Source organism: Macaca mulatta, chromosome 7 (assembly GCF_049350105.2).
Source record: "Macaca mulatta isolate MMU2019108-1 chromosome 7, T2T-MMU8v2.0, whole genome shotgun sequence".
Lineage (NCBI taxonomy): Eukaryota > Metazoa > Chordata > Mammalia > Primates > Cercopithecidae > Macaca > Macaca mulatta.
In genome coordinates, this window is record NC_133412.1 from 97,247,426 (window position 1) to 97,260,434 (window position 13,009).

The window sequence follows — 13,009 nt, forward strand, 5'->3', positions numbered from 1 at the left end:
GAAATTATGTCCTTTGCAACTATTTAAAACCACAATGAGACCAGGCATAGTGGCTTATGCCTGTAATCCCACCACTTTGGGAGGCCAAGGCAGAAAGATCACCTGAGGCCAGGAGGTCAAGACCAGCCTGGTCAACTTAGTGAGACTTTGTCTCTACAAAATAAATATTGAAACAAGGTCTCACTCTGTTGCTTAGGCTTGGAATGCAATGGTGCCATCACGACTCACTGCAGTGTCAACCTTCTGGGCCCAAGTGTTCCTCCCATTTCAGCCTCCCAAATAGCTGGAATTACAGGCACGTGCCACTGTACCCAGCTAATTATTTTTATTTTTGTAGAGATGGCGTCTCACTGTGTGAGACCAGCTCAGTGTGGTCCCAAGCTCCTATGGTTCCTCAGGCTGGTCCCAAAATGCTGGGATTACAGGCCTGAGCTACCACACCTGGCCAAAAAATAAAAAATAAATTAACCAAGCATGGTGATGCATTCCTGTAGTTCTAGCTACTCAGGAGGCTAGAGCAGATGATCACTTGAGCCCAGGAGTTTGAGGCTGCAGTGAGCCATGATAGCACACTGTATTCCAGCCTGGGCAAGAATGAGACACTGTCTCAAAAAAATAAATAATAAAACTGTAATAAATAAAAATGAGGGGAGGGAATTTTTTTTTTTTTTTTTTTTTTTAAGACGGAGTCTCACTCCTGTTGCCCAGGCTGGAGTGCAATGGCATAATCTCGGCTCACTGCAACTTCCGCCTCCCGGATTCAAGTGATTCTCCTGCCTCAGCCTCCAGAGTAGCTGGGATTACAGGCGCCCACCACCGCGTCCAGCTAATTTTTTTATTTTTAGTAGAGATAGGGTTTCACTGTGTTGGCCAGGCTGGTCTCGAACTCCTGACCTCAGGCAATCTACCTGCCTCAGCCTCCCAAAGTGCTGGGATTATAGGTGTGAGCCACCGCGCCCAGCCTAGTTCAAAATTCTTTTATAGGGTTCATTGAAGGTCTATTCCAAGGTATGGGCTTTAGGATCTGGAAAGAATCTAATTGATTATCCAATCTGTCTTGACCAATTTATAAAGGAAATTGATTTACTGAGGACTGAAGAGGGTTCATTGGTTTTCCTGAAGTCACACAGTTGGGTCCAGAACTCGGATGTCCTTGTTTGCTCATTGCTTCCACTACTTCCGCTGTGCTCTGAAATCCCACCACTGGTTTTGAGGAATGAGGAAGAAAGAAAAAGTGATCTCGAAATAGTTACTAACAGGCACTCTCTGTGGGTAGGTGGCTCTCTACCCTGCTGCTGCCACCTCAGCAGTCAGACTGGGAGGACAGGCTTGCATGGAGAGCCCTGAAGTCCAGGCTAGTTGGTTGGAGGATGGAACTTAAGGTTTCAACTGACTCCTGTCTGGCAATTGCCCTTTTAGGGTCTCCTCTACCCCTGTCACCTGGGAGTAAACCTAATCTTTAGGGATCTGAGGGTCAACGTAATCAACAGATGAAACCGCCAGTTTACACAGCAGCCCTAGACCAAACTAGTCCCTTAGAGACCCTCAATCCAGACAGGAACTAAGGCAGACCCAAGCTGCTGGGGTCACAGAGCGCTGAAGTGGATACCCCTGCTGATCTGCCTCCCAAGGCCTAAGGTGGCCACAGTGCTGTGCACAGCCACCTTGTGGCATCCTGCTGTTGGTAGGGTCTTGTGCTCAGAACCCCAGAAGAAGGGCTAGATCATACTGATGATAAGACTGACAGCTTTTTTAAAAAAACGACTTTCAAGGTTTGGTTAGTTTTATCTTCATGACCTCTGATTTCCCTGTGGAGCAAATGGTAAAGTAGGGGTGGGTGGAGAGGGACTTTGGCAGACCCTGGCAGACTATGGACAAGGACAGCCCTGAACAGCTGGCCCTGAGACATGAACTGGAACATGGTTGGAGCCGAGGACACAGGACTAACAGGAAAGGACACAGACTGCTGTTAGGACACATGCTACCACACACCCAAGGCCAGGACCCTGCTGACGTGGCAGACCTCCACCCTGGCCCCTTACTGCCCCCCGCCCCTCTCCCCCGCCTGCCAGCTGCCAACAGGGCTCTGCCTTGTGTCTGCCACACCTGTCACTGCCTATCCTTGTCCGGGGGGGCCCCATCAGCCCCTCCTCAGCTGCCCAGCAGAGCAAGCAGCTAGTGGGGAGGGGAGGGAACATGGAGCGGGGGCCGGTGGTGGGGGCAGGGCTGGGGGCCGGGGCCCGAATCCGGGCACTGCTGGGCTGCCTGGTCAAGGTGCTTCTCTGGGTGGCCTCTGCCTTGCTGTACTTTGGAAGCGAACAGGCCGCCCGCCTTCTGGGCAGCCCCTGCTTACGGCGCCTCTACCATGCCTGGCTGGCAGCAGTGGTCATCTTTGGGCCCCTTCTGCAGTTCCATGTCAACCCTCGGACTATCTTCGCCAGCCACGGCAACTTCTTCAACATGTGAGTCCACTCAAGGCTGTGGGAGCTGGGTCCCTGCACTCTGGGATCCTAGCTCCCTTCTCCAGGCTTCTGTCCTCCTGCCAGTCTGAACACTAAAAATAGGCTAGGAGGTTGAGGAGAAGGTCAGGGGAGGGGGAAGGGAACAGAACCCTGGGGTATAGGGGAAGTCAGGAACAGGACTAAAGAGGAAATATGTACCCTGGAATGCTGAATGGTCCTCCAAGGAGATGGCAAAGTTTAAATGACTGGGGGCTGTAAAGGGTACGGCAAGGAGAGAACCAGTGGTGATGTGTAGGGTTGGGGAGAGTGCAGTGATGGGAGCACAGACCAGGGTGGGAGATGGCGCTTGGGGCCTCAATAGTCTCCCCTCTTTGCCCACAGAAAATTTGTGAATTCAGCCTGGGGCTGGACATGCACCTTCCTAGGGGGCTTTGTGTTGCTGGTGGTGTTTCTGGCTACACGGCGCGTGGCAGTAACTGCCAGACACCTGAGCCGACTGGTGGTGGGAGCAGCGGTGTGGCGGGGAGCTGGCCGAGCCTTCCTGCTCATCGAGGACCTGACTGGCTCCTGCTTCGAGCCACTGCCCCAGGGTCTGCTGCTCCACGAGCTGCCTGACCGCCGCAGCTGCCTGGCGGCTGGCCACCAGTGGCGGGGCTACACGGTCTCCTCCCACACCTTCCTGCTCACCTTCTGCTGCCTGCTTATGGCAGAGGAAGCAGCTGTGTTCGCCAAGTACCTGGCCCATGGGCTGCCTGCTGGCGCCCCCCTGCGCCTTGTCTTCCTGTTGAACGTGCTGCTGCTGGGCCTTTGGAACTTCTTGCTGCTCTGTACTGTCATCTATTTCCACCAGTACACTCACAAGGTGGTGGGTGCCGCAGTGGGCACCTTCGCCTGGTACCTCACCTATGGCAGCTGGTATCATCAGCCCTGGTCTCCAGGGAGTCCAGGCCATGGGCTCTTCCCCCGTCCCCACTCCAGCCGCAAGCATAACTGAAAGAAATAAAAGCCATCGGGCCTGGCTCTGGCTCCTCTCATCATTTGGTTGGGTCCTTGAAAGGGTGGGAAGAGGGTCTGGTAGTCACTAGGGTTTCCCAGCCATTCCTTGCTCTCATCAACCTTGAATGTCCTTCCTTATGCTTGACCTCCATCCCTCCAGCTGTCCTTTCAGTCTCCTAGTTTTTGCAAACTTTAAGCTATCTGGGGACTGAGATATCCAGGAATGGTGCTTCTAACGCAGGTAATGGTGCCCTCAGGTGTGGGCATCATTCTTGCTGAGTAGTTGCTCCATTTCCAGCCTGTTTGATTGTTTTTCCTGCCTTCTCCACTGAATCTCCACTCTCCCTCTTCAGGGGCCTACCTATCTGGGCACTCCTCTCAGGGACTCTTCCTACCCTGTCTTCCCCGTAGGGGGTCTGTATGTGCTCATCTATTTAACAAATGTTTATTGAGCTTAGCATAGTTCTATGCCATGTAAATAAAACAAGATTTCTGCTGTTTGGAGGCATATGCGCTAACTGGGGAGGGCAGATAATAGACACACAAATAATAGCAAAACACTTGCACTGCGTTTACTCTGCCAGGCACTTTTCTAAGTGTCTGTAAGTTCTTCATAAAAGTTAACACATACGGCCGGGCGCAGTGGCTCACGCCTATAATCCTAGCACTTTGGGAGGCCGAGGTGGGCAGATCACTTGAGGTCAGGAGTTCAAAACCAGCCTGACCAACATGGTGAAACCCCATCTCTACTAAAAATATAAACAAAAAAAAAATTAGGCATGATGGCAGGCGCCTGTAATCCCAGCTACTTGGGAGGCTGAGTCAGGAGAATCGCTTGAACCTGGGAGGCGGAGGTTGCAACGAGCTGAGGTCGCGCCACTGCACTCCCTCCTGGGCAACAAGAGCGAAACTCTTGTTTCAAAAAAAAAAAAAACACATTTGGTCCCCACAACAATAAAAGTATGAGGTAAGTTGTACTGATCTTGATTGGAAAAAAAAAAATGAGATAGTAGTGTTCCCATTGTGCAGTTGCAAACACTGAGACACAGAGGTTAAGTAACTTGTTCACAATTAATAAACAGAGGAGCCATGATTACAAAGCTAGGCAATATGGGTATATCATCTATCCTCTAAACCAGGAATTAGCAAACTTTGGCTAATTCCTCAAACTTTGGCTAAACCTTCCTGTGGCCAGTTTCTGTATGACCTGCGAGCTAATAATTAAATAATTATATATATATGTGTGTGTGTGTGTATGTGTGTATATATATATATATATATATATATATTTTTTTTTTTTTTTTTTTTTTTTAAGGCAGAGACCTGGTGGTGATAGCAGTGTAATCCCAGCACTTTGGGAGGCTGAGGCAAGAGGATCACTTGAGCCCAGGAGTTTGAGACTAGCCTGGGCAAGATAGTGAGACCCTGTCTCTACAAAAACTTTTTAAAAAGAAAAAGGTAAAACGTTGTTTACGTTTTTATTATTATTATTTTGAGACAGAGTCTCACTCTGTTGCCCAGGCTGGAGTGCAATTTTGGCTCACTGCAACCTCCACTTCCCAGGTTCAAGTGATCTCCTGCCTCAACCTCCCGAGTCGCTGGGATTACAGGCCCCCACCACCACACCTGTCTAGTGTTTGTATTTTTAGTAGGGACAGGGTTTCACCATGTTGGCCAGGCTGGTCTCGAACCCCTGACCTCAAGTGATCTGCCCACTTTGGCCTCCCAAAGTGCTGAGATTACAGGCATGAGCCACTGTGCCCGGCCGTTTTTACATTTTTTAATGGTTGGAAAAGCAAAAGAAAAAGAATATTTTATTACAGGAAAAAATTACATGAAATTCAGTCCAGTGTCTGTAAAGTTTTATTGATCTCACCATACTAATTCATTTACATATGGCAGCTTTCCTGCTACAATGGTAGAGTTGAGTAGACAGACACTGTAAGGCCCATAAAGCCTACAATTTACTCTCTGGCTCTTTATAGAAAAAGCTGACCAGACGCAGTGGCTCATGCCTGTAATCCCAGCACTTTGGGAGGCCGAGGCGGGCGGATCACGAGGTCAGCATATCGAGTCCATCCTGGCTAACATGGTGAAACCCCATCTCTACTAAAAATACAAAAATAGCCGAGCGTGGTGGGACGCGCCTGTAGTCCCAGCTACTGCGAAGGCTGAAGCAGGAGAATCGCTTGAACCCAGCAGGTGGAGGTTGCAGTAAGCTGAGATTGTGCCACTGCACTCCACCCTGGGCGACAGAGTGAGACTCTGTCCCCCAACACACACACACACACACACACACACACACACACACACACACACACACACAGTTTGCTGGTTTAAATCAGTGAATTATCCTGGGGAGAAAAAAAAAAAAACCGGGCTAATATCAGAGATAAATGCTATGAATGTACTAAAACAGGCTGATTTGTAATGCATTTGGAGGGAGGTTCCTTATAGAGGATGATGAAAATAGTTGTCTCTGAAGAGGTGACATCTAAACTGAGAACCGAATGACAACACCCAGGGTAAGTGTGTTTTAGACAAAGGGATTATTAGCAAGGGCAAAGGCCCTGAGGCAGGAATGAACATGACACATTTGGGAAACAAATAGCCCGAGTATTTGCAAGTGTAATGAATGAAGGGGCAAGTAGTAGAAAGTGAACTTAAAGGGGAGACAGCTGCAACAGCCTTTTGGATTTCATTCTAAGGTCAACAGGCAGCTGAGAAAGGGTTTTAAGCCAGACAGAGGCATGAACCCGCTGCTCTGTGAGAGTGGGCTGTAGAATGGCATATGCCGCGGTGGTCCAGGAGAGAGCTGGTCCGGGCTTGGATAGGGATGCTGTCGGCTCTGGTGCCGGTGTTGCTACAGGTGCGGAGGATGTCGGCAGAGCCAGAGGCCCACGCTAGCAAGGCTAGGAAAGAGAGGCCAGGTCTTATTCCATCTCTGGGGAAAGACAGAAGAGCCCTAAGTAAGACTTATCTGTCCCAGGCGGAGCAGGGGAAGAAGAGAGCAGGTGGGGAGCCAGTTGGGAGGCGGAAGGTGGAGGGCGGGGCGCGGAGAGACTGGCTTAGACTAGACGATGGGAGGACCCGGCGTCCTCGGACGGCGGGCGGCGAGTGGCGAGAGGCGGGAGGCGGGAGGCGGGAGGCGGGAGGCGGGAGGCGGGAGGCGGGAGGCGGGAGGCGGGGACGAGAGGAGGGCGGGGAGGCGGGGACCCGGCCGGCGGGGGTGGGGAGGCTGGAAACTGGCCCTCGCGAGGCAGCCTGTGCGCGCTAGGGGGAGCCGCACCCGCCGCCCTCCTCTGCTGCACTGCACCTCTCCCTGGCCGGGCTGACCCCGCCTCCTCCAGCCCTCCCCGCCCCACTACCCAGGAAGGCCGTGAGTGGTGCGAGCGCCGCTTTCGCTTTCCCTTCGCGGTGCCCACTCCGTTCCTCGTGCGGCGCTAGGCCCCCCGTCCCGGTCATGGCCACGCTCAGGGTCCAGCCCGAGGCCCAAGCCAAGGTGAGCGCCGCGGGGTCTAGAAAGGGCCCACTGGGGAGGCGTGGCTCGAGCGGCCGGGGGCATCCCCGACCCGCCCCCCAGACTCCCACACAAGTCAGGGGCAGTCCGCCGAGCTGGCGCTCCCGGAGCACCTGCGCCCCGGGGAGGGCGGTGACTGCTGCCTGCGGGGACAGGCGAGGCGGCCGTGGTTCTGTGGGGTGAGGTGAAGCGGAGAGCTGGCGTGGAGGGGAACTCCGCTGGCCTGGAGCCGGGGCCACACACAGACTGGATGCGGGACTGCCCCAGCTACCTCGTGGCCTTTCCCTTAGGGAGGGTCCCGGGGCCCACCCCGTCCCTGTCCTGCTCGCAGAGGGCTCTCAGCACCCCTCCTCACACCTGCCAGGCGACCCCAGGGATCTGGTCTCACGTGAACCACTGGCCCTTCACTGCCAGGAATGTTCTCATCCCCCGTATCCAGCCCTAGGGATACCCATTCCACTCTCCGTAGATCCAGGTCTGCAGAGTTCCACTCCTCCACCACCCCAACCCACCCCACAGGCATCCATCTCGCTTTCTTCAGGTCTGGCCTTAGAGGGATCCCCTCCACCCTTCCCCAGGTCAGGCCCTACATAACCCTAAGGGAACTGTCCTCAAATGAACTGGCCTTAAAGCCAAGTTTCTGAAGGGATGCATGTGCCCCACAGGTGGATGTGTTTCGTGAAGACCTCTGTACCAAGGTAAGACATGCCCCATCAGCGGCCCCACCCCTGCCCAACTCCTACTGCTCAACCCTGCCTCACCACCTAGGATGGGCATTTGATGCTGACTCCCATCCTTCTCCATCCCACCTCACACACAGACAGAGAACCTGCTCGGGAGCTATTTCCCCAAGAAGATTTCTGAGCTGGATGCATTTTTAAAGGTACCGCGGCTGGGCAGGGAGCTAGGGAGTAAAGGCCAAGAGAAGGGTCAGGGGCTGTGAGAGTGAGGTGAAAGGAACCCCCTCACCTCCAGCCCTCCTCCCACCCTACACCAGGAGCCAGCTCTCAATGAAGCCAACCTGAGCAATCTGAAGGCCCCGTTGGACATCCCAGTGCCTGATCCAGTCAAGGAGAAAGAGAAAGAGGAACGGAAGAAACAGCAGGAGGCAAGCTGGGAAGACCTGGGAGAAGGGATCCAACCATGGGGGTAATCAACCTTAGTCCTGACTCTCATGAGCCCCTCTTTTTCTGCAGAAGGAAGACAAGGATGAAAAGAAGAAGGGGGAGGATGAAGACAAAGGTACTTGAAACCACAATTGTGGGAAGAGACTTGAGTCCCACCCACAGGAGCTCCTCCTAAGGATTTCTTTCTACTCTCCCCTTCAACCCTCACACAGGCTCAATCATGTGACTGACCCATTGCTCACTCTCTAGGTCCTCCCTGTGGTCCAGTGAACTGCAATGAAAAGATCTTGGTCCTTCTGCAGCGCTTGAAGCCTGAGATCAAGGATGTCATTGAGCAGCTCAACCTGGTAGGCTCTCCCCCTTCAACTCTCAGGCTTTAAGTCAAACCATTGTCCTCTTAGTCCCTGCCATTTAGGGCCTGGCACATGCCAGGTTTTAGCAAGAGAGAGCACAGCAAGTGAAACCAGAAGTCCGGGCTCTGAGGCTCAGGAGAGACCTGGCATGCCTCCACCCAGTGTGGGGAGGGAAGCAAGGGAGAATATGAAACGGAATTGGATAGAGGGCTGATGTGGCATTACGCCATTCCCTCTTCCCAGGTCACCACCTGGTTGCAGCTGCAGATACCTCGGATTGAGGATGGTAACAATTTTGGAGTGGCTGTCCAGGTGAGAGTGCTGCCCCACTTCCCTGCTCTTTTCTAGTCCATGCTTCCTTCTACTTTCCCCCTTGCTTTTTTTCCCTAGGAGAAGGTGTTTGAGCTGATGACCAGCCTCCACACCAAGCTAGAAGGCTTCCACACCCAAATCTCTAAGTGAGTGACCACCCATGTACACACTGTCTGTTTTGGGACAGAGACCTCCTTCTTCTACTCCATACACACTTCTCCTTCCACAGGTATTTCTCTGAGCGTGGTGATGCAGTGACTAAAGCAGCCAAGCAGCCCCATGTGGTAGGTGAGGCCCAGGTCAGGGTGCATGAGGGAAGGACTCATGTAAGGTCAGGCCTGACCCGAGCTTCCCACAGGGTGATTATCGGCAGCTGGTGCACGAGCTGGATGAGGCAGAGTACCGGGACATCCGGCTGATGGTCATGGAGATCCGCAATGCTTATGTGAGGAGGCGAGGGCAGGGGTGGGCAGAGGCAGCTTTCCCAGGCCACGCACTCCCTGACCCTGCAGGCTGGGGGTAAAGGGTGACAAAGTGCAGCTTCTCCACAAGGCTAGAAATGGGGCACAGAGCCACTGGAGGCCTCTGACTGACCTCCACTCCTCCCTGGCCCTGTAGGCTGTGTTATATGACATCATCCTGAAGAACTTCGAGAAGCTCAAGAAGCCCAGGGGAGAAACAAAGGGAATGATCTATTGAGAGCCCTCTCTCCCATTCTGGGATGGGTACAGCAGAGACCTTCCTACTTTTTACTGGGGACTCCAGATTTTCCCCAAACTTGCTTCTGTTGAGATTTTTCCCTCATCTTGCCTCCCAGGCACAATAAATATAGTTATACCACTGCCCATCAGCCCAAGTCTCTTTATTGGATCTGGACCCTGCTGGCCCTGGCTCAGGCATTTCCATTTCCATTAGTGGGACCAACCCACTGGGTGATTTGAGTGTTGAGCCACTGGTTGGTCCAGTCCTGCCGGATGTCGTCAAGGTGGCAGTCAAAGTCCACAAGGTGCTGGTGGGCCCGATCTTCCAGTAGAGCTCCCACCATCTGCCGTGACTCTTCCCAGTCCCTCCACATCACTCTGAAATAGCAACCCCCATGGAGGTCAAACAGCAAGTAGTGGGGCCAGACACAGACTTGACAGAGATTGGGTCTAGAGAAAGACCCTTGGGGCAGGGCCAAGGACAGAGGAGACCCAGGAATCTTGGGCTTCTAAGAAGAGAGAGAGGGAGTGGGGTACTCACAAGTTCTTATCCTTAGGGACCCAGCGGAGACCTTGGTTCTCCAGGACGATGACCGGGGGCACACGAGGCTGAGGCACCAGTTTCTGATTATCCAACTGAGTGGACAAAGAAGGGCAAGTGAGAGTTTCAAGGGTCCCCTCACCCTACTTTCTTTTCACCTCCCCACCCAGAAACCCAAGTCTCACCATAATAAGTACTGCATCAGGGAAGAATTCTGCAATTCGCCCAGCAATTTTCAAGGCCAGGGGCCCAGGGCTGTGTAGAGGGAAGATCAGAGGAGTGAGGAGCCAACTGTGGGCAAAACCCATCCATTTGAGCTGGGCCTCCCAGGTCTCATAGATGTGGGCGCAGCTGTGGCCTTTCCCTGTAGGTGGCCTGCGGGGATCGGGCCTGCTGGATGCTTGATGTACGACTGCTTGATGCTTGAGTGCTGTGGGAAACAGGTGCTCAGATACTGCTGGTGAGAGTGGAAACCAAAGGTGGTCTTTTTGGAAGGTAATTTGGCATAACCATCCAAACTGAAACTGTATACATACTACATACTATACATATGCTAACCCAGAAATTCTACTTATAAAGAATTTACGGTAATAATAGGACAGTGTCTGTAATAAAACATTGGAAACAACCTCAATGTTTGAAGCATTAAATAAATCATAGTACATCCATATTCAGACTATACAGTTGTTAGGGAAAGGTAGATCTTGCTGTGGAAATGGGATGATGTCAAGTATTTATTAAGTGAGGGAGAAACGCAAATTACAAAACAGTATCTCTAATCTGCTTCATGTATATGATTTATATATATATATAATTGTCTTTTCCTATATATATAAGGAAACTGCCTTATTTTTGAAGTTGCTGGTTGGGATTTCTCTGTTCTTTCAGCACCTGGGGGACACCTCAGTTAAAGCAAGATCAGTCTGTTGGCCAGGAGTGGTGGCTCACGCCTGTAATCCCAGCACTTTGGGAGGCTGAAGCTCGTGGATCACCTGAGGTCAAGTTCTAGACCAGCCTGGCCAACATGGCAAAACCCCATCTCTACTAAAAACAAAAAAATAAAAATAATAATTAAAAACAGCCAGGCATGGTGGCGCTCATCTGTGATCCCAGCTACTCGAGAGGCTGAGGCAGAAGAATCCTGAATCCAGGAGGTGGAGGTTGCAGTGAGCCGAGATTGCGCCACTGCACTCCAGCCTGGGCGACAGAACGAGACTCCGTCTCAAAAAAAAAAAAAAACAAAATCAATCTGTTGATACACAGTTGTCCTCCCCGCCGAAACGGCACTCCAGAGCAGGGCTCTGTCCTATTCATCTTTATATTTCCTCACTCCAGTACCCAGCATAGTGCCTGGTGTAAAACCCCTGCTCCTAAGCGTTTGGTGAAGGAAAGATAGAAGGAATGACCTTGGTTCATCTTGTGCGCCCCCCTCCACCCAATGCCCCACGCATCCTCGCCCTCTATTCCTCCAACCCGCAACCCCCCATAATCCTTTCCTTCTTCCTCTGGCTACGCCACTCACCTCTGGTCGTCCACAGCTGCATTGGCATGGTAGTAACCAGCCACCACCAGACCGGCCTGTGCTCCCCACACATCCACCTGTCGTGGGAAAGGGGCCATCAGTAATTAAATTGTGCCGCTGGCTTTGTGGATGCGCACTGCTGCCAAGGGACCGGGGATTAACTTGGGCTGGGGTGTTGGGTGGGTTCGCGGTGGGGGATGGGCATCCAACGGAGGCACCTGGTTGAGGGCGACCTCCAACATGACGGACAGGGCCAGGTGGCTGTGGAAGAGGGGCACACAGTCGGTGAGGCACAGGCATTCTCCGGACCGCGGCGCTGGCGCCAGAAACAGCCCGTTGACTGCGGCGTGTGGGTACCGGGCAGCATGCAGGCACATCTTCACGTAGGCCAGGGCCGAGATCTCCACCTCCCCCATGGCGAGCGGGGCCTGGCCGGGAAGCAGCAAGCCGGATTAGTGCCGAATTAGGCGAGCCGGTGCCTAGCTCGCGTCCGTGAAGCTCCTTCCAGCGCTTCGGCACCCTCTTTGACCCTTCCCCGTGCCCTCTCACTTCGGTTCGGCGACAATGCTAACTCGACTCGCAGGTAGCCCGCCGGCTCCCGGCGCCCGGGGTCCGGGAGTCCGCCCGAAGCCCAGCCCAGGAGGAGGTCCCGATTGCATCCGAGCCCCGCCTTCCCGAGCCCCTAGCTGGCGGTTGCGACTCAGCGCCTGCCTGGGAGACAGGGCAAGCTGCAGCTCCCTGCAGAACTGGCACCTGAAGTCCCGCCCACGTGGTGCTCCTTGATAGGGCTAAAGGCTTTCAATTTGTCCAATCAGCGGCCGCACCCCAACTTTGCCCCGCCTTTGTCTCCAGCGGACTGGAAAGAACCCACCATTGTGAAGCAAAGAAAATTGCCCGAACTCTTATTGGCTAGGTTCCCCGACTTCCGCTCTCGTTGCTGGTTGGCTTTGCCTGTTAACCTGTGTTGCCCACCACCACCGGCTCCGCGGAGCCCCGGGGATGGAGCGCTAACCCGTAGCCGGGTGTTCCGAAGGGCTGCGGGCAAAGCAGACCGCCTTGCGCCTATTATGGGACGAGTGGATCTGTACTCTAGATCGGCTCTGTCACTAATGATCCGTGTTACCTTCGCGACTGCAGGTTTTCTTGCCCTTGGTTTATCTTTTGCCCATGTTCCTTTAAGGTTTTAATGAGATATGTATGGGGGCAGGCTTCCAGCCTGTCCAGTGCTTCGCAGCACGTTCTTATCTCATATTTTATGACAGGATAAGGCCCTGAATTAAAGAACAATCCCATGGAGTTTATAGCAAGATCACAGCAAAGGAACCCTTGTCTTCAGCCCAGGGCTGAATCTTGAAAAGCAGAGATAAAGACAGTGATTGGCTGAAGGGGGTGTAGGGGAGGACAGTAAGAAAAACTTACAGATGAATCTTTCCCATAATGTCCTGCGGTGTATTTCCTTCACCACAATGCCTTGG

At 53.0% G+C, this 13,009-nt stretch overlaps 3 protein-coding genes across 17 annotated transcripts; 2 read left to right on the forward strand and 1 right to left on the reverse strand.

Annotated features, from left to right (window-relative positions):
• The first annotated feature begins 1,909 nt into the window (after positions 1–1,909).
• On the forward strand, positions 1,910–3,484 carry FITM1 (fat storage inducing transmembrane protein 1). The gene is given in 2 exon segments (NM_001194524.2): positions 1,910–2,462; positions 2,844–3,484. Coding segments are annotated over 2 exon segments (879 nt in total). The 5' UTR covers positions 1,910–2,196; the 3' UTR covers positions 3,457–3,484.
• A 3,337-nt stretch (positions 3,485–6,821) lies between these two features.
• On the forward strand, positions 6,822–11,090 carry PSME1 (proteasome activator subunit 1). 6 transcript variants are annotated; one of them, XR_003730940.2, is made up of 13 exons: positions 6,822–6,960; positions 7,644–7,676; positions 7,799–7,861; positions 7,976–8,086; positions 8,175–8,220; positions 8,355–8,452; positions 8,702–8,770; positions 8,849–8,916; positions 9,000–9,054; positions 9,129–9,215; positions 10,029–10,129; positions 10,383–10,507; positions 10,901–11,090. XR_003730940.2 is itself a non-coding variant. In XM_028850469.2 (11 exons), the coding sequence occupies exons 1-11, from the start codon at positions 6,922–6,924 to the stop codon at positions 10,062–10,064; spliced, it is 705 nt and encodes a 234-aa protein (XP_028706302.1). In that variant the 5' UTR covers positions 6,822–6,921; the 3' UTR covers positions 10,065–10,640. The 6 variants fall into 6 exon arrangements, 4 of the variants coding, with proteins under 4 accessions (XP_028706302.1, XP_077794585.1, XP_077794584.1 ...); XR_013395204.1 differs by having other exon boundaries at positions 10,029–10,507; XM_028850469.2 differs by lacking the exon at positions 10,901–11,090 and having other exon boundaries at positions 10,029–10,640.
• EMC9 (ER membrane protein complex subunit 9) lies at positions 9,612–12,234 on the reverse strand. Of its 10 annotated transcripts, none has more exons than NM_001194532.1 (6): positions 12,084–12,234; positions 11,753–11,962; positions 11,535–11,611; positions 10,198–10,267; positions 10,013–10,107; positions 9,612–9,849 (listed from the first exon to the last, which is right to left on the reverse strand). In NM_001194532.1, the coding sequence occupies exons 2-6, from the start codon at positions 11,948–11,950 to the stop codon at positions 9,663–9,665; spliced, it is 627 nt and encodes a 208-aa protein (NP_001181461.1). In that variant the 5' UTR covers positions 11,951–11,962; positions 12,084–12,234; the 3' UTR covers positions 9,612–9,662. The 10 variants fall into 10 exon arrangements, with proteins under 10 accessions (NP_001181461.1, XP_014998832.1, XP_077794643.1 ...); XM_015143346.3 differs by having other exon boundaries at positions 10,198–10,442; positions 12,084–12,156; XM_077938517.1 differs by having other exon boundaries at positions 10,198–10,466; positions 12,084–12,156.
• Between the last annotated feature and the right edge of the window lie 775 nt (positions 12,235–13,009).